The following is a 19476-nucleotide window of genomic DNA, read 5'->3' on the forward strand; positions in this document are numbered from 1 at the left end:
ATTTCAATATAATGTTCTGAAGTAACGTGACCATTGCTCCCCCCCTCCTCAAAAAAGTAAGTGCCTAAAATGCCAAATTCTGTAATGGTGCACCAAACTGTAGCACGCTCACTGTGCAGGGGTCTCTGATGAAGTTCATTGCAGAATGTTATTGCACAATTCTCTACGGCTCTCCCAGTCTCTCAGTGAGTTTCTGCACTTTGTATGTCTTATTTGTATGAAAATGTGCTATATAAATAAATGTTGTTGTTGTTGTACAATCATTTTGCATGGATGGAAATTAAGGTCCTTATGGAAAATCCTCCTCAAAGAAGTGTTGTAATTGTCTAAGGCAGAAGCATGTTTGCACGCTAAACATTTAGGGGACTGCAAAATTAATGCCCTTACAGCTTGGATGTTTTCAGGCATTCTTACAGTCCGAGGATGGCCTGGAGATTTTCTGTTCAATGTTATACTCGTCTGTCTAAATTTGTTTTCCAATTTGGTACTTCACCATTAGTAGGAATGCTATAGTGCGTTCGGAAGGTGTGTTGTGTAGTGATGATGGATATGTTGTTTTTAAAGAACACTTTGACAGCAAAAGCACGGTGTGCACCGGACCAAGGCATGTTGCTGACTGAAAACTACAAGGGATTTCCTATCAAAGGACCCCCACCCCAATCCACTCTGCTGCCTCTACCTGGTTCAATGACCTTGAGAAATGTTTTATTTCGTTTTGGCTCACCCTGTAGAACAAGAACCCATCATGAATTTCGTGCCGCCTGATGTCTTAGTACATACCACACATTAACTTTGATTTAGTAGCACAGCCAAAGTCAGTTTTATTTGTGTTCTCTGTTGATTCATGTTAACAGACTTTGGAAAGAGACAGGAATATAAAAAAAATATTTATTGATGAATTACAGAATTCTAAACATTGTCACCTTCTATATACTCCCCCTCCCGATCTCTACACTGCTCAAAATGTATCTTCCATTGATTGAAAGAGTGCTGGAAGTCTTCTTGCTTGAGGCTTTTCAACAGGCTTGCCATTTCTGTCTTCACTTTATCCATGGAAGAAAAATTTTTGATTTTCAGGAACAAGTAAAAATCACAGGGAGCTAAATCGATCGAGTATGGAGGATGATTGAGGAAATTAATGTTTTTGTCAGTCAAAAACTGCTTTACGGAAAAAGTTTTGTGCGCAGGAGTGTTGTGTTGTCTCCCCGTTCGCTTTTTTTCTCCCGACATTGTCGCTGCAACTCGTGTAGTGATTGTTGTGCAAATACTGACTGGGGTATTCACATGATATACCTAGCCGGTCTGCGGTTTGAGAAGACTGTAAGAGGGGATATAGTTCTATGCCACAGGTCACTAATAGGCGGACCGCGGTCCGGGTTCGGACCCAGAACAGACATATCATTGAGTTTTATTTACTTTTGGCAGAGATTACATTTTTACCGGCGACACTTTTCTGACAGTGTTTCTACACCGTTACTCAGTGAAAGGGACCTCCTATGTGTCTCTGATTGTCCAGTACTTGTTGCCTTCATGGGTTCGAGTTGGTTGGGTTTAAGCATGAAGACTGATATTGGTCAAAGTGAAGGCAAGAATGTCAGCCAATCACAGGCAGAGTAGGGCGGGCCTTCACTGAATAGAGGAGCGGAAAACAGCTGGCACTCTTGTGGCAGCAGCAGTAACATGGAGAGAAAAATATACAGGAGTGAGAAGACAAGACAGAAAAAAGCGGCAAAATAGTCAATGTGCCATGGCTTTTGTTAAAGGGCGGAAGCTTGACACTGAAAACCGGGCTTTTAATCCGGAATGGACCGAGGAGTTTGTTCATACTTCCCGTAGGAAGCTTGAAACCGCTGTGTCTCATCTGCTCTGAGACGGTGGCAGTGGTTAAAAGCAGGAATATGAAACACCACTATGAAACTAAACACAAAATTATATTTGAGAAAAGTTACCTACTAAATGCGCCAGTTAGGCTACAGAAAATAAGCGATCTTAAAGCCAACTAACGATAGGTCAACGAGGATTTTAACACATTTATTTACTGGCCAACAACTCGCTAACGAGTCTTCCCTCAGGGATGCGTGGATTTTGGGACGTCACAAAAAAACTTTCAGTGATGACAATCTTCACACGTGCATGAGGATGGCACTGACACCATAACAGCCCAGCTTTAAAATCCTGGCAGACCAAGCAAGAGCTCATTTCTCTCACTGAACAAGAGAAAGTAGGCAGTGGGATACGAGGGAAAGAGGGGAAGATAGGATCAGTTTTTTAAAGATGTTCAGATTTACTGTGAAACTGGTTATGCCTGTTCAGTTGTGCATATATTAAAAACTCATATATTTTATTTTTATATGAGGCCAAGTCTTTTTTTTTTTGTTGAAACGTTAAAAACTTTATTATTATTATTATTATTAATATTTTGAAAGTATTTATTATTTATAATTCTCAGTTGAATGTCAAATTTACCTCGCTTTTACTTTTGTTATTTATTTTTTCTTATTTTATTGTATGTAGCCCTCCAGAGTTGCACTGAAAATAAATATTGTTGAAATGGCATTGAACTTTCTTCGTTTGATTTGAGTCATTGACTTCACACAGTGCAGATGTTGATGCAATGGCAATGCTGCTTCAAAATATATAAATTAATTGTAATGTAAAAATTATAATGCAACTTAAACATGATGATGCTGCGGACCTGTACATGAGGAAATTTTCTCTATCCGGACCTCCTTAAATCATAATTGACTACCCCTGTTCTATGCCCAGTCCGGTTATTTTTGTGTCTTACCTCGCACAGTATAATATGGTCATTTCAACTCCTGTAACGGTTGTGTTGTGCTGCATTAAATTTCCCTTTTTTTCCTCTCTCTCTCTTATTTATTTATTTAATTTTTATTAATTTATATGAAACATCAATTGTATGAAGTTGTACTCAGCAGTGTTAGAGGAATTGGTGAAAATGCACCATTTCTCACATGCCAGCTTTGCTTTGTTGTCTCTTCTTTTAAATGTATGAATTCAGGGTAAACTTACATGCAGTATTACCTAATTTCCTTAGTTATATGAATGTATGATGATCCATTTTGAAGTTATAACACAAACAACTCAAAATTTCAGTATCAGTTCAGCCTTGCTGATGTATGCCGTTTTACCCTTAATCACAGATCAAATTCAAAGTTGCTGTTGTGATACAACTTTTCATTTAGACTAATGTTTGTGGGCTTGGCCATCCATCCCAGAAATCAAAATAGAATGTAACTTGCAGGTGATTCAGAAGTTCCTCCAGATTATCATACCTTCTCTCGTATTGTGCCAGCCGTGTTTTAGTGAATTCATGTACCCTAAGTTCTTGTCTATAAGCCGCGGCTTATCTAAGGAAAAAAGTTGTGAAAATGAAAAAATAGAATATCGGCTTATACAGTAATCCCTCCTCCATCGCGGGGGTTGCGTTCCAGAGCCACCCGCGAAATAAGAAAATCCGCGAAGTAGAAACCATATGTTTATATGATTATTTTTATATTGTCATGCTTGGGTCACAGATTTGCGCAGAAACACAGGAGGTTGTAGAGAGACAGGAACGTTATTCAAACACTGCAAACAAACATTTGTCTCTTTTTCAAAAGTTTAAACTGTGCTCCATGACAAGACAGAGATGACAGTTCCGTCTCACAATTAAAAGAATGCAAACATATCTTCCTCTTCAAAGGAGTGAAGCAAACAAATCAATATGTCTGTTTGGCTTTTAAGTATGCGAAGCACCGCGGCACAAAGCTGTTGAAGGCGGCAGCTCACACCCCCTCCGTCAGGAGCAGGAACAGAGAGAGAGAGAGACAGAGTTTGTTTTTCAGTCAAAAATCAATACGTGCCCTTCGAGCTTTTAAGTATGCGAAGCACTGTGCAGCATGTCTTTTCAGGAATCAGCTTTACAAAAGATAGCAACGTGAAGATAATCTTTCAACATTTTTAGACGAGTGTCCGTATCGTCTAGGTGTGCAAACAGCCCCCCTGCTCAATCCCCATATGTCAGGATCACAGATAGGCAGCGCAAGAGTGAGAGAAAAGTAAGCAATCTAGCTTCTCAGCCATCTGCCAATAGCGTCCCTTGTATGAAATCACTGGGCAAACCAACTGAGGAAGCATGTACCAGAAATTAAAAGACCCATTGTCCGCAGAAATCCGCGAACCAGCAAAAAATCCGCGATATATATTTAAATATGCTTACATATAAAATCACAATTTAAATGACCGCTACGCGCGCGTGTTGACTCGGCGACGCCCAGAGCAGAAAGAACGCGCTCCGGCCGCTCCAACCGTGCCATGCAGGGAGTGAGAGAGACGCCAATATCTCACACTCTCTCCCCCCTTAAAGAAATTAAATGGGTGCGAGTGAGACCACTGACCTCCCTCCCTTCTATTAGTTATAGGTTATAGTACGTTCGGCTTATCCATGAGTCCGGCTTATCTATGATACGATTTTATTTTAAAAATTCGTATGATTTTTGGTCTCCGGCTTATACATGAGTCCGGCTTATAGACAAGAACCTAGGGTAATAAAAAAATCTTTTACTATACATCCTTATTTTTTCAAGGCTGTGGTAGTTCAGATTTATAATAATATAATGTTCTTTTCAATTTATGCTCAATTGAAGCAAATTTCTTTTTTGTTGTACAGAAACATTTTCAAAATTTAGTATGAAATATTTATTTCATGGGAGAGTGAATGTGTAAAAAGTTTGCTGTTAAATTATAATTTTATACTATTTCCTTCTTGTATTTGTAATGAATATGCTTAACTTTCAAAACATTTCACAGTAATCACAGGTATGCTTTAAAGACGTTCTGAAAAATGTATATATTAGGATTTTAATTGACAATTATTAAATTCACTCTCAAGATATATGTTTGAGGATGTTTTTATTTTTCAAATTAGATTTAAAAGTGGTTTGGAGTGAAAATAATAGAATTTTCTTTACTCTACAGGGAAACATCACCCCATGCATTTCAGCTTGACTTGTTTTTTAACAATGTCAGCAAACCAACTGCACCTGTTTTTGACAGACTAGGAAGGTGAGTACTGCCTACACTATATAAAATAATATTCTGTTTTTACTTCTTGTTAAATAAAAGTGTTTTTTCTAGATTGAAAGAGATTTTTATTTTCTTAACTGGTTATATCAACTAGGAATGCCATGACACCCCAATTTCTGTATTCGTCACAAACTCCTGGTGTTTAATTTTCCAAATGTCTCCCTCCTTTTTCACATTTGTCCCAACTTTAAGTCTTCCTGTGTGAAATCAAACTTGTCAGTTTTACATGAATCCATTAATTCATAACTCCTATAAGACAGTCTGTCTTCTGCTATTTCCCATTTTCTGTCGTCTTCTTCTTCTTTTGGCTGCTCCCGTTAGGGGTTTCAACAGTGGATCATCTTTTTCCATATCTTCCTGTCCTCTTCATCTTGCTTTCTCACACCCACCACCTGCATGTCCTCTCACCACTTGTATAACCCTTCTCTTAGGGCTTCCTCTTTTCCTCTTACCTGGCAACTCTATCTTTAACATCCTTTTCCCAATATACCCAGCATCTCTCCTCTGCACATGTCCAAACCAACGCAATCTCACCTCTCTGACTTTCTCCCAGCTGTCCAACCTGAGCCGACCCTCTAATGTACTAATTTCTAATCCTGTCCATCCTCGTCACACCCAGTGCAAATCTTAGCATCTTTAACTCTGCCATCTTCAGCACTGTCTCCTGCTTTCTGGGCAGTGCCACTGTCTCCAACCCATATAACAAAGCTGGTGTCACCGTCCTGTAGACCTTCCCTTTCACTCTTGCTGATAACCGTCTGTCACAAATTACTCCTGACACTCTTCTCTTTTTCATCTCTCTTCCACAATCCCCGTTGTTCTGTACTGTTGATCCCAAGTATTCAAAGTCATCCACCTTTGCCAACTCTGTTCCCTGCACACATGTATTCTGTCTTGTTCTTACTGACCTTCCTTCATTCCTCTCCTCTCTAGGGCATATCTTCACTTCTCCAGGGTCTCCTCAACCTGCTCCTTACTCTCGCTACAGATCACAATGTCATCAGCAAACATCATAGTCCACGGGGACTCCTGTCTAATCTCATCTGTCAACCTGTCGCATCACCATTGCAAATAAGAAAGGGCTCAGAGCTGATCCCTGATGTAATCCTACCTCTGTGCGGAATGCATCTGTCACTCCTACTGCAGACCTCACCACTGTCACACTTCCCTCATACATATCCTGCACAACTCTTACATACGTTTCTGCCACTCTCAACATCCTCATATAATACTACAACTCCTTTTGGTGCATCCTGTCATATGCTTTCTCCAGGTCCACAAAGACACAATGCAACACCTTCTGGCCTTCTCTATACTTCTCTATCAACACCCTCAGAGCAAACTTTGCATCTGTGGTGCTCTTTCTTGGCATGAAACCATACTGCTGCTCACTAATTATCACCTCCCTTCTTAACCTAGCTTTCACTACTCTTTCCCATAACTTTATGCTGTGGCTCATCAGTTTTATCGTCCTGTAGTTACTATAGCTCTGCACATCCCTCTTATTTTTTTAAAATCAGCAGCAGTACACATCTTCTCCACTCCTCTGGCATCCTGTCACTTTCCAAGATTCCATTAAACAATCTGGTTAAAAACTCCACTGCCATTTCACCTAAACACCTTCATGCTTCCACAGGTATGTCATCTGGACCAATGGCCTTTCCATTCTTCATCTTCTTCATAGCAGTCCTTACTTCTTCCTAGCTAATCCATTGCACTTCCTGATTCACTATCTCCACATCATCCAGCCTTCTCCGTCTCTCATTCTCTTCATTCATCAGCCTCTTGAAGTACTCTTTCCGTCTTCTCAACATACCCTCCTCACTTGTCAGTATGTTTCCATCTTTCATCACCCTGACTTACTGCACAGCTTTCCCAGCTCAGTCCCACTGTCTAGCCAATCGGAGGGTCCTTTTGTCCCTCCTTAGTGTCCAACCTCTCATACAACTCATCATACGCCTTTTCTTTAGCCTTTGCCACCCCTCTCTTCACCTTGTGCCTTATCTCCTTGTACTCCTGTCTATGTTCTGCATATCTCTGACTATCCCACTTCTTCTTCGCCATCCTCTTCCTTTGTATACTGTCCTGTACTTCCCCATTCCACCACCAGGTTTCCTTTTCCTCCTTCTTCTGTCCATTTTCCATTTTCTGTCTTACTTGAGTTATATTTTGTCATTGGTTATGCCCATGTGTAAATCCAGAATTACAAAATGAATTCCACTGATGTTGCTTGTATTCAATTACTCCTAACTGAAAGACTGCATCTCATTCTCCAACACTCCATTCAAATACAGCATGTAACATATGCGTTTTCACTAAATTTGTCATATGTTAAAGATTATACTTCTGGACATTACTTTTATATACAAAAACCAAAGAAACACAAATCTGCACAAAAGCTAAATTTATGTTCAGCCATGGAGTTTGCCGCTTGGAAGTTTTGCTACCTCCATGTGTCTCTGTGATTTTTATTAACACAGTACATGTTGTATTAATAGGGAGATGTACCTTTAGTACATCTTTTAGTGTATTACTAAGTACAATTTACTTTGGAATTAGCAAATGGTACAGCTCATTTACTTGCCAGTGTAGATTAACAAAATAGCCCCTATGTCTAAAATCTGCTTAAATTTTAACTTGGTGTAACTGTTGCTGCGACTGGTAGTGTGTGGTTTTCTTCCACAGTCCTAGATGCATGATTCAGAATTCATGACACTAATAATAAAACAATTAGGTTTGCGTGTATTTTGCTCTTTCAATTTTTACTTATTTAAATAATATTCTTGTGGTCACACACTGAAATTTCCCGGCCTTGAGCTCTTTATTTCCAGACTTGATTTCTGCTGATTTTCTTTTTCTTCGACATTTATTATTGCTGTGCTGTAGTATTACCATTTTGAGCCATTTTCATATTTAGCCTTATTCAGCTTTATTTCTTATTAATTCTTCTACTTGCAGTTTTACATGAGTGCAGTGCTAACTTTCACTCAGTACTATAATGCTGTAAAAAAAACTAATATGTTCTTTTGACATCCTTAATGTAAATTAAGACTTCCTACTGCATACATTTTTGTAAGACTATTCATAGTTTCTAACTGATGCTGTTGCAATTCGTGCTTTCTACTCTATAATTCTGTTAGGGAGAAGAAAAAGAAAATACCTCTGGTTCAGCTCCAATGCTGGAAATATACAGCTTTACAGCGAGTAACAACAGCAAAACAGTTATAGTAAATTAGTAGAGTTGGTACTTAGATGGTGAATAAAGTCTTGGCCCTAGGATTACACTTGATGACACTGATAGAGAAATCTAATGACCCTTGTAAAATCCTTTTAGTGAGTCTGATATTTCAAAATCAAACACAATTCTATTGCTTGCTAGATGAAAAGGCAGACACACAGCTTGTTTTTGGTATTTGTGGGGTTTGTGATGATGAAAAAGGTTTTCTTATAGCTGTTTTTATTGTTGATTTCCTCCATGGAAGGGAGTGTGCCTCCAGCTGAACTGTTTTAGAGCATTTGGTGTAGGATTCCCAACACCAGTGCTTATGTGCCATCTATTGGAAGGAAAAATACAATGCATTACAAAATACATTCCAATTGATTGTACATTACAAATACTAACACTGAATAAAAACATCATTGTGTAGATGTCAGATGGAAATATATGTGAATTATTTTTTCCCTCAAGACATTCTGCTTCATTGTGGGGACGGAAAATATACTGCAGTTATGCCAAAGAGATAGTAGCTGTTATCATATCGGTCCAAAAATTGTGGTAGGTTCACATACAATATTCATAGCTGCACCCAAACAGAAAGTTCCTCTGTATATACTGTAAGGACTTCCAATATAAAACATTATGTTCATCCTTTATCATAACAGAAATAACTCTTGTACCATATATGAGGCTGTTTTTCAGTGACAGCTAAGACTGATCACCACTGGAAAAATTGTTGATAATCTTGAAATTGTAATAATTGTTTTTTGTTGTAACCAAACAAAACTAAGTCTTCTTGATTTATCTTTTTTGTCTAACAGTCCTTAACATTTCTAATAAATTATAAGTTGGTTTAATTGACTTTGTCTTGGTTTATCAAAGTTGGCTGATTATTTTTCAGTTCTCTTTCTGGTGTTTTTGAAGTCTTTGGCAAATTGAAATCCATTTTCATTTAATCTTTCATTACTTTATCATCATGTTCATCACTTTTCTCTCAAAATCTTCATCGCTGTACTGTATTGTCCCCTTTTTCACAACCTTTTCATTCAATATCCAGGTAAGAATTTTGATGCTTATGTGATACACCAGACATTTCCTGTAATTTGCTTTTTCTCTGCCTTTCTATCTGTATACTGAAATCACTTCATCAGCCTTCTCGTTATTGCTTGACTTATTGACTCTGCATTAGTCATTTCTATCAAGTATGACATTGTCTTCCCTTTCTCTTACAGAAATATTGCACTTGTGCATGATTGTTCTAATCTGTGTTCTTTTTAATGTTTAAATGCTATACCCTCTTTCTAGCCATGTCTCACTGACATAGGTTGTTCTGAACCTTGAAACACTTGCATTAGCTTTTTCCTGCAGTAACAGGGAGGTTTCTGTAGAATCCTGAATTGGGTTTGTCTCCTGGAAGCACTTGCTGTCATGACCATGTCACTTAAACAGCATCCTTTTATGGAGCAGCTTCATTGATATTTGCTGCATCATCACATGATATTGCTCTTGCATACAATAAAGGTGGTTCAGATCACCTCAGAAAGAACTTCTTTTGTTTCCCTTCTTACCTCTGTACCAAAGTTCCAGCACACCTCTCCATCACTTTATCATTTGGCACACTGGAAAGATTCAGTCCATTCTTTCTTTTACAGGGCATGAAAAAACCTGTTTTTCACATACTTCAAAATATTCTCTGATTCTATTTGCAAACACACTCTCAACTAAGTTTATTGCATATTCTAAGAAATTTGATTTTATTAAACCCATGTCCTAGTTGATTGTTTCCATTGCACCTGAGGGATAGCAGATGACTTTTCCAGTCTGTCATAATGCACTTTCACAAAATAATCAAGATGTAATAGAATGCAATTCTTTTAACTCCAAGATATTCACTTCTAACATATTTTTGTTTAAGCCTGATGTTTTTATCTGTTCACTCTGAACCTTTAGTACTTATCAAAACCTCCTCTTTTGAGAACCTAAAGGAAAGGCGGTCTTTTTCTTCAAACATTTTACAAACTGTAACTCATTTAGTCATTCATTTTAAAATTTGTACACCCTTCTTTGTCTTTACAACTGATTTTCTGTTTTCTTTTTTTGCCTTTGCGTTAATCAAATCTAAAGTAACTCCTTTCTTTTCATTTGCATTTGTTACTTGGACTCCTTCCAGCATTTCACTTTGTATTGGATATTTTTGTCATATTTATCAAACCTCATATAACACTTATTATTAACCCTAACTTGGAGTTTCTTTCATCTCAGAAAATGTATATCTTTTTATGGTCATTTAGCATCTGTACTTTTCAGCCTTCATAATACTTCTGAGTCAAAGGTTATTTACTATCAAAAATTATTACTGTGTGATAAACTGCTTACTCCACCCTTCACTGCTTTTGGTAACACATAGTTAACATTTTGTGTTAATGTGTTGCATACATATTTTAATATCATCATCAAACACAAGAAACTGTCGTTTCTGAACCCAAATATAATAAGCAACTAGCTCCCTTTTGTTGCTTCAGGTTTTCCTCACTATAGCTGCCTGCCGTCAAGGTAGCTCCAACTTTTGTTTTTTGTTTTTTAAATAATAAAAATGTGTTCCAAACCTTTCAGTCTCATCACTTATAGAAATCTAAAGTGCATATGTGTATTATTTCAGTCACCAGATCACAATTCAGTCTATAAAACAGCACCACACTCTCTTGCCTTGTCTTCCTCAATTAATTTTTGTAGGCATTTTGAATCTCTGCCCACAGCATGACCTGTGTCAGTGCTGCCCTGGTAAAAAATGTGCAGCTTTAGGCATTCCCAATAAGGTTTGTCATACCTTTATGTCTTCGGCATTCAATACATATCTGCTTTCCTCCTTTTCAATACTTGAACTACTTTAATCAAGTTTACTTTCTATTCAATTCAGATTAGTCCTTGCTTTCCATTCCTTTCTCTTTCTTTGCCACTAAACTAGTGCCCCTTCTGTGCATCAGATTTAGGACCCTCCAATTCTTTGTTTACTGTGATTATTCTGTAGATCTGTAAGGAAGTAAACATGTACACAATATACATGTAAGTAGTAAAGTAGTAACAGTAAAATATATTTGTATATAAGGTATTAAAACATAACATCTAAATATGGCGGAACATAAAGTCTACGTTGAGGATGTGTTGTAAAGTCAAATGAAAGTTATTTAAAAAAGATCTGAAGCTGGTTTTAAAGTATGACCAGTATGTCACAGAGAAAGATCACAGATATTGTTCATGGCAATCAACACCTTAGTCCACACCCTTCTCTGTTCTGCTGCCTAGATAGCCTTTCTGTTTAACTTAAATTTGTTGTTATCACTTGCGACCACAGACTGATAGCAGATAGAGAGGAATGTTTTACCCATGCCAGTGGGTAAATCTCCTCGGGGGAAAATACAGTAAATGTTGGTTTATGTTATGTATGGCTTCAGTGTTTGCAGCACTCAGGTTTCTGTACAGGTCCACACCCAGGTACTTCTACACCTTTCCAGAAGTCCACTAACTTCTCAGTAGTGAGAGTCATTGGAGAGTTTCAGGGGATAGATCTCAAAATTTTCGTTGAAGTTTGAAGAAGGGAAAAAATAACACAATAGCATCAGGCATTGATGTTGTTTTTTGTTGTGAAATTTGCTTGTAACAAAATTAGAATCTCTAAGCCATGGTTCCAAACAAACAGTTTATTTTTATTTTATTTTTTTCAGTCTTGATTATGATGAGAACAAATCAATTATTTTTAGACCAAATGGAAAGGTAAGTAACTTTTTTTTTGGCTAACTAAAAAGTGCTTATGAAATTAAATGTTCTGTAATTTTAATGTCTAATAAAAACGTTTGGATTTTTTTTTAAACCTTCCATTTTAGTAATAACTTATACTGTAAGCCTTCTCTTTGCAACATGTTTTTTGTACATCTGTAACTCTGAGCACTGAACCAACTCTGAACCAAGAGCCCTTTTTCCTTTCCTGTGAGACTGCTGAAATTTTTAATTGCTTTGTGGATCCAAATCTTGAGAATTAGTTTTTCATGAACACATATTGTGTGCTTTGGAAAAACATTAGAATATGAAGTTATCTGTTTGTCTATTATTGTTATTATTATTATTAGTGTTTTATTTTATGTTAAATTTTAAATATTTTCACATTTGACACATTTTTTTTGTTTGAGTTGCATCTAATAAGGAAGCTTCTTCCCACTTACATTTAAACAAGTATATACTGCTCAAAAAATTAGAGGAACACTTTTTAATCAGAGTATAGCATCAAGTCAGTGAAGCTTCTGGGATATTGAGCTGGTCAGTTAAGTAGCAGAGGGAGTTGTTAATCAGTTTCAGCTGCTTTGGTGTTAATGAAATTAACAACAGGTGCACTAGAGGGGCAACAATGAGATGACTCCCAAAAACAGGAATGACATTTTTCCCTCCTCATCTTTTCTGACTGTTTTTTCACTTGTTTTGCATTTAGCTACGGTCAGTGTCACTATTGGTAGCATGAGGCGATACCTGGACCCTGCAGAGGATGGCACATTATTACGTACCATTGCCAGAAACTTTGCTGTGTCTCCCAGCACAGTCTCAAAAACATGGAGGAAGTTCCAGGAGAAGCCGTGGATAAGGTTATGCTGCCTGTAACATTGTTCATCATGACCGGTTTGGTGTTGGGTCAGTGATGGTCTGGCATATCCATAGAGGGATGCACAGACCTCTCCAGACTAGACAACGGCACCTTGACTGCCATTAGGTACTGGGATGAAATCTTTGGACCCATTGTCAGACCCTATGCTGGTGCAGTGGGTCCTGGGTTCCTCTTGGTGTACGACAGTGCCTGGCCTCATGTGGCGAGAGTATGCAGGCAGTTCCTGGAGGATGAAGGAATTGATACCATTGACTGGCCCCCCCACGCTTGCCTGACCTAAATCCAATAGAACACCTCTGGGACATTATGTTTCAGTCCATCTGATGCTGCCAGGTTGCATCTCAGACTGTCCAGGAGCTCAGTGATGCCCTGGTCCAGATCTGGTTGGAGATCTCCCAGGACACCATCTATCATCTCATTAGGAGCATTGTCCCCCCGATGTTGTCAGGCATGCATACAAGCATGTGGGGGCCGTACAAACTACTGAGTACGATTTTGAGTTGCTGCAATTACATTTTGGCAAAATGGACTAGCCTGCTGCATCATTTTTTCACTTTGATTTTCAGGGGTGTCTTTGAATTCAGCCCTCCGTAGGTTGGTAATTTTCATTTCCATCAGACAATGTGGCATCCTTTCGTTCCTAACACATTTCCAATCCATATCAGTATAGATGCCCAGCATGATTTTTTTTCCCATTGAGATCTGATGTGTTCCTTTAATTTTTTGAGCAGTTTATATACATACATGTATGTATGTATGTATGTACGTACAGTGGAATCTCGGTTTGCAAACATAATTTGTTCCGGAAATCAGCTCGCAGTCCAAAGCACTCGTGTATCAAAGTGAATTTCCCCATAAGAAATAATGGAAACTCAGATGATTCGTTTCACAACCCAAAACTATCCATCCATCCATCCATTTTCCAACCCGCTGAATCCGAACACAGGGTCACGGGGGTCTGCTGGAGCCAATCCCAGCCAACACAGGGCACAAGGCAGGAAACAATCCAGGGCAGGGTGCCAACCCACCGCAGGACACACACAAACACACCCACACACCAAGCACACACTAGGGCCAATTTAGAATCGCCAATCCACCTAACCTGTATGTCTTTGGAATGTGGGAGGAAACCGGAGCGCCCGGAGGAAACCCACGCAGACACGGGGAGAACATGCAAACTCCACGCAGGGAGGACCCGGGAATCGAACCCAGGTCCCCAGATCTCCCAACTGCGAGGCAGCAGCGCTACCCACTGCGCCACCGTGCCGCCCCTCAACCCAAAACTATTCATATAAAAATGATTAATACAAAATATAAAGTAAAAATACATAAAACAAATTAACCTGCACTTTACCTTTGAAAAAAATCATGGCTGGTGTGAGTGAGTTTCTAAACTCTTGTGGGATTCCACCCAACGGGACGACACGCGGAAGAGCGTCCCAAAGCAATCGCAGTCTCCCAGCGCTGTAGTAGTTCGCTGTTAAAGTGAATCTGAAAAGATCAAGGACATGCTATAAGTGCCTGCCGTCGATGGGTGATACAAGGAACATTATAAATGTGCAGGGCACAGTATTACTTGGCCACGACCCTGCCTGACTGCAGTGTCTGTGTATAGGAGAGTGGCAGATCCCTCTACAATAAATAACCGCGCTGTTGCTGTTTCAAGCTGAATAAAGCTGGTGTTGCTAAAGTACTCAGACTCAGCTTCGTGTTTTGGGGTACAAGACGGGGACTCGCACGTCACAGCACACACACACAGTCGCAATGCTGTAGTAAACAGTATACGCTCGTACAGATGTTGACTATATGAGTGAGGCACGCTGACTCAGACGGAGAATAGGAGACGATTGCCCACAATCCCACAGCGAGAGAGAGAAAAACCATCAGCTCAGTTGTGATCACATGACGCTCAGCAGACAAAGCGTATACATACTACTCGTATTGCAAGACCTCGCTCATTTATCAAGTCAAACTTTATTAAAAATTTTAGCTCGTCTTGCAAAACACTTGTAAACCAAGTTACTCGCAAACTGAGGTTCCACTATATGTATGTATGTGTCTGTGTGTGTGTGTGTGTGTGTGTGTGTGTGTATATATATATATATATATATATATATATATATATATATATATATATATATATATATATATATATATATATAATATTTGCAGTTGGAGATCCACAAAGGGAGAAAAAAACGAATCACGTATCATAAAATAGTTTTATTCCTGAGCTTTCAACCCCTATCAGGGGTCTTCATCAGAGGATAATGCTTAGACTTACAAGAATCAAAGGCAATATATAGCATCACATTCAGTATTGGGGGGGGGGTGGGTGGGTGGGTGGCGGTGACTAAGTCAGTATGATCAAGGGGGGGGGGGTGTATCGTTTAATTAAAGTGCATATGTCCTTCTTAAGTTGGCATATGCTGGGTTTTTGTCCAAGTGTCTGTTGATGGCGTTTTCATCTGATAGCCAAGACTCGGCCAACTCTCTGGCGCTTTTTGTACTGGCCTTAAATTTTACTTTTACGTTGTCCCAGTTGAATGTGTGTCCTGTCGCTTTAGTATGTGCATATATCAAAGACTAGCAAAATACCCGCGCTTCACAGCGGAGAAGTAGTGTGTTAAAGAGGTTATGAAAAAGTAAAGGAAACATTTTAAAAATGACGTAACATTATTGTCAATGTAATTGTGTTGTCATTGTTATGAGTGTTGCTGTCATATATATATATATATAGCAAAATACCCGCGCTTCGCAGCGGAGAAGTAGTGTGTTAAAGAGGTTATGAAAAAAAAAAAGGAAACATTTTAAAAATAACGTAACATGATTGTCAATGTAATTGTGTTGTCATTGTTATGAGTGTTGCTGTCTTTTATATATATAATATACACACACAGACACACAAACATATATATACATATATATATACATATCTACATATACACATCTACATATACATACGTATATACACATCCACAAAAACATATATATACGTATACAAATTTACATATCTACATATATATATATATATATATATATATATATATATATATATATAGACATAGATATATACATACATACATTCACATATATATATATATATATATATATATATCCATCCATCCATCCATCCATCCATCCATTGTCTCCCGCTTATCCGAGGTCGGGTCGCGGGGGCAGCAGCTTGAGCAGAGATGCCCAGACTTCCCTCTCCCCGGCCACTTCTTCTAGCTCTTCCGGGAGAATCCCAAGGCGTTCCCAGGCCAGTCGAGAGACATAGTCCCTCCAGCGTGTCCTGGGTCTTCCCCGGGGCCTCCTCCCGGTTGGACGTGCCTGGAACACCTCACCAGGGAGGCGTCCAGGAGGCATCTTGATCAGATGCCCGAGCCACCTCATCTGACTCCTCTCGATGCGGAGGAGCAGCGGCTCTACTCTGAGCCCCTCCCGGATGACTGAGCTTCTCACCCTATCTTTAAGGGAAAGCCCAGACACCCTGCGGAGGAAACTCATTTCAGCCGCTTGTATTCGCGATCTCGTTCTTTCGGTCACTACCAATAGCTCATGACCATAGGTGAGGGTAGGAACATAGATCGACTGGTAAATTGAGAGCTTCGCCTTGCGGCTCAGCTCCTTTTTCACCACGACAGACCGATGCAACGCCCGCATTACTGCGGATGCCGCACCGATCCGCCTGTCGATCTCACGCTCCATTCTTCCCTCACTCGTGAACAAGACCCCGAGATACTTGAACTCCTCCACTTGGGGCAGGATCTCGCTACCAACCCTGAGAGGGCACTCCACCCTTTTCCGGTTGAGGACCATGGTCTCGGATTTGGAGGTGCTGATTCTCATCCCAGCCGCTTCACACTCGGCTGCGAACCGATCCAGAGAGAGCTGAAGATCACGGCCTGATGAAGCAAACAGAACAACATCATCTGCAAAAAGCAGTGACCCAATCCTGAGCCCACCAAACCGGACCCCCTCAACACCCTGGCTGTGCCTAGAAATTCTGTCCATAAAAGTTATGAACAGAATCGGTGACAAAGGGCAGCCCTTTATATAAACATATGTACTTATTGGCTCCTGTATTTAGGATATGGCAGGTTGGATAATGGACGGATGGACATCTGTATGCATAGCCGTATTTGCCTGTTTTCGTTTTTTTTCTTTGTTCAGTAATATTTCCGTAAACCCGGAGCTTGTCAGTTCAAATCCTGGTACTGACACCACTGTGTGACCCTGAGGAAGTCACTTCACCTGCCTGTGCTGCAAAAAACAAAAGTAATGTAACAAATTGTACCTCAGATGTTGTAAGTTGGTGGAATAAAGGAATAAGTAAAATAGATAAATATGTATTATACACATAGGAACTATTCATTTATTTTCAGTTAAATCATCTGCAGCAAACTTTTATAAATGAGGGTTTCTGATTTTTAGATAGTGCAAACTGTTTGTTCTTCATTGACGTTTTCTCTTGGAGAGCTTTTTTCATTTCATTGAAAATGAAAGCAGCAGCTGTCCAAATATGTAGCTTTCTTATTAATTTTTCAACATTGTGTAAAATAAATGTATAAAGTAACATAAAAGGTTTAATTACTGGTTATCCTTTTACACTAAAATATTACTAAAGAGATACAAAACAAGTAAAATGGATATGTTCTTTTTCTTTAAGGAGATTAAATATTACTGAAGAAAGAAAAAAAAAAATTAAACAGCCAAATGGGGCTATGCATACGAACTTAAAAGGTTTAAATAAAACAGAAATATATATTTTATTTTTACTTGCTTAACTTGTGGAGGGTGTATCCTGTAGCAAAGCCCTAACTTTTTTCGTGAAAGGCCGTTTCAGTAAATAAGTGTTAAAAACAGGTGTAAAGATATTGACAATAAGCTACGTAAACCCAGGAAGACATGGAATCGTTTAAATCAAGTATCATTACATCTTCCTTTCTTAAAGAGAAGTAAGGCAGTACTTATAAGCTTACATATTTATATATAAACATACATATATATATATATATACATATATATCTGAAGCCGTGCAAGCACACTCTTGAGAATGCAACGTATAGTTGTACAGAAGAAAAGCAATCTTGCCTCAAATGAATGGCAACCTTTTGTAGGTCTATGAACTTAATTTAAACTTTAGGTTTACGCGGTGCTTTCTTTCCGAAGTACCTGCACTCATGAATATGTCTGTATGTGTCAGTCGGTCAAATCCACGCGCTTCGCACCGGCGAAGTACCGCTTTTAAATTTTTATTAAGAAGAAAATAAAACGTTTTTAAATTGAGGGAAAATATACTAATAACAGTTTGTTAAGGATCTGTTTTTTTGTGAAGCTGCCTTTACTCGAGTGATCACTTCGACCTGACTTGGTGGCCAAGTATAAGCATTACCTCGTAGCTAACCACCCATACAATCAGATTGTGAATCAGACTACGAATGCCGTGAATGTAATTACACACTCACTGCACTTGCTTACGGTAATCGAAACTCGGACGTCAGCGCTAGAGGGGCTTAGCAGCGGTGAAGTATTGCTTTTAAATTTTAATTAAGAACAAAAGAAAAGCTCAGAGCTTCGATTCTCGAAAGGGAAAGCTTATGGTTGGACAGCAAGTGACGTAACATCAGCCACGGTGCCTTCAGTTGTGAGAAGCAGATCATAGAATGATTGAAAATAGTTTTGCATTTACCTTTTTAGTAAAAGGCGAGCTTTTAAGCCTGAGAAATCACCCCGTAAATGCACACGTTTAATTGCACATGTGTAAATATGTATGGTTACACAGTATTAAAAGACAGTGAACAACGTCAGTTACCTTTGTTCCCGCGTTTGATAAAAGGCGAGCTTTTAAGCCTGAGAAATCACCCCGTAAATGCACACGTTTAATTGCACGTGTTAATATGTATGCTTACACAGTATTAAAAGACAGTGAAAAATTAACGTCATTTACCTTCGTTCCCGCGTTTGACTCGTGCTGTAAATCTCTTCCTTGTTTTTAGTTCACGTGATTACGTAGGAGGCGTGATGACGCGATACGTGACTCCGCCTCCTCCATTAGAGTATATGGACAAAAAATATGTTCCAGTTATGACCATTACGCGTAGAATTTCGAAATGAAACCTGCCTAACTTTTGTAAGTAAGCTGTAAGGAATGAGCCTGCCAAATTTCAGCCTTCCACCTACACGGGAAGTTCGAGAATTAGTGATGAGTCAGTCAGTCAGTCAGTCAGTCAGTGAGGGCTTTGCCTTTTATTAATATGTATAGATAGTGCGTCCTTTCTTCTGACGGCGTTGCGATGTTCCTGTACTCGTGTTGAGATTTTTTTTGACGTTTGTCCTATGTATACAGCTGAGCAAGAATTGCATGGAATACTATAAACTGCGTTTCATGTTTCGGCTGTCGATTTCTTGTTTTTAGCATTAAACAGGACCATGCGCAGATTGTTGGTGGGTTTATGTGCTATTTTGATGCCCCACTTGGTCAGGGTGCGTGCCGTGCCTTCTGACACATTAT

The 19476-nt window shown here is 39.0% G+C and overlaps 1 protein-coding gene across 2 annotated transcripts in view; it reads left to right on the plus strand.

Annotated features, from left to right (window-relative positions):
• The window catches only part of virma (vir like m6A methyltransferase associated), a 217896-nt gene that overhangs the window by 36262 nt on the left and 162158 nt on the right, over positions 1-19476 (plus strand). For both annotated transcript variants that reach the window (XM_051935489.1, XM_051935490.1), the window contains exons 3-4: positions 4981-5067; positions 12028-12076. In XM_051935489.1, coding sequence (XP_051791449.1) covers positions 4981-5067; positions 12028-12076 — 136 coding nt within the window. The remainder of the gene's footprint in view (positions 1-4980; positions 5068-12027; positions 12077-19476) is intronic.

Source organism: Erpetoichthys calabaricus, chromosome 13 (assembly GCF_900747795.2).
Source record: "Erpetoichthys calabaricus chromosome 13, fErpCal1.3, whole genome shotgun sequence".
In the NCBI taxonomy this organism is placed as follows: domain Eukaryota; kingdom Metazoa; phylum Chordata; class Cladistia; order Polypteriformes; family Polypteridae; genus Erpetoichthys; species Erpetoichthys calabaricus.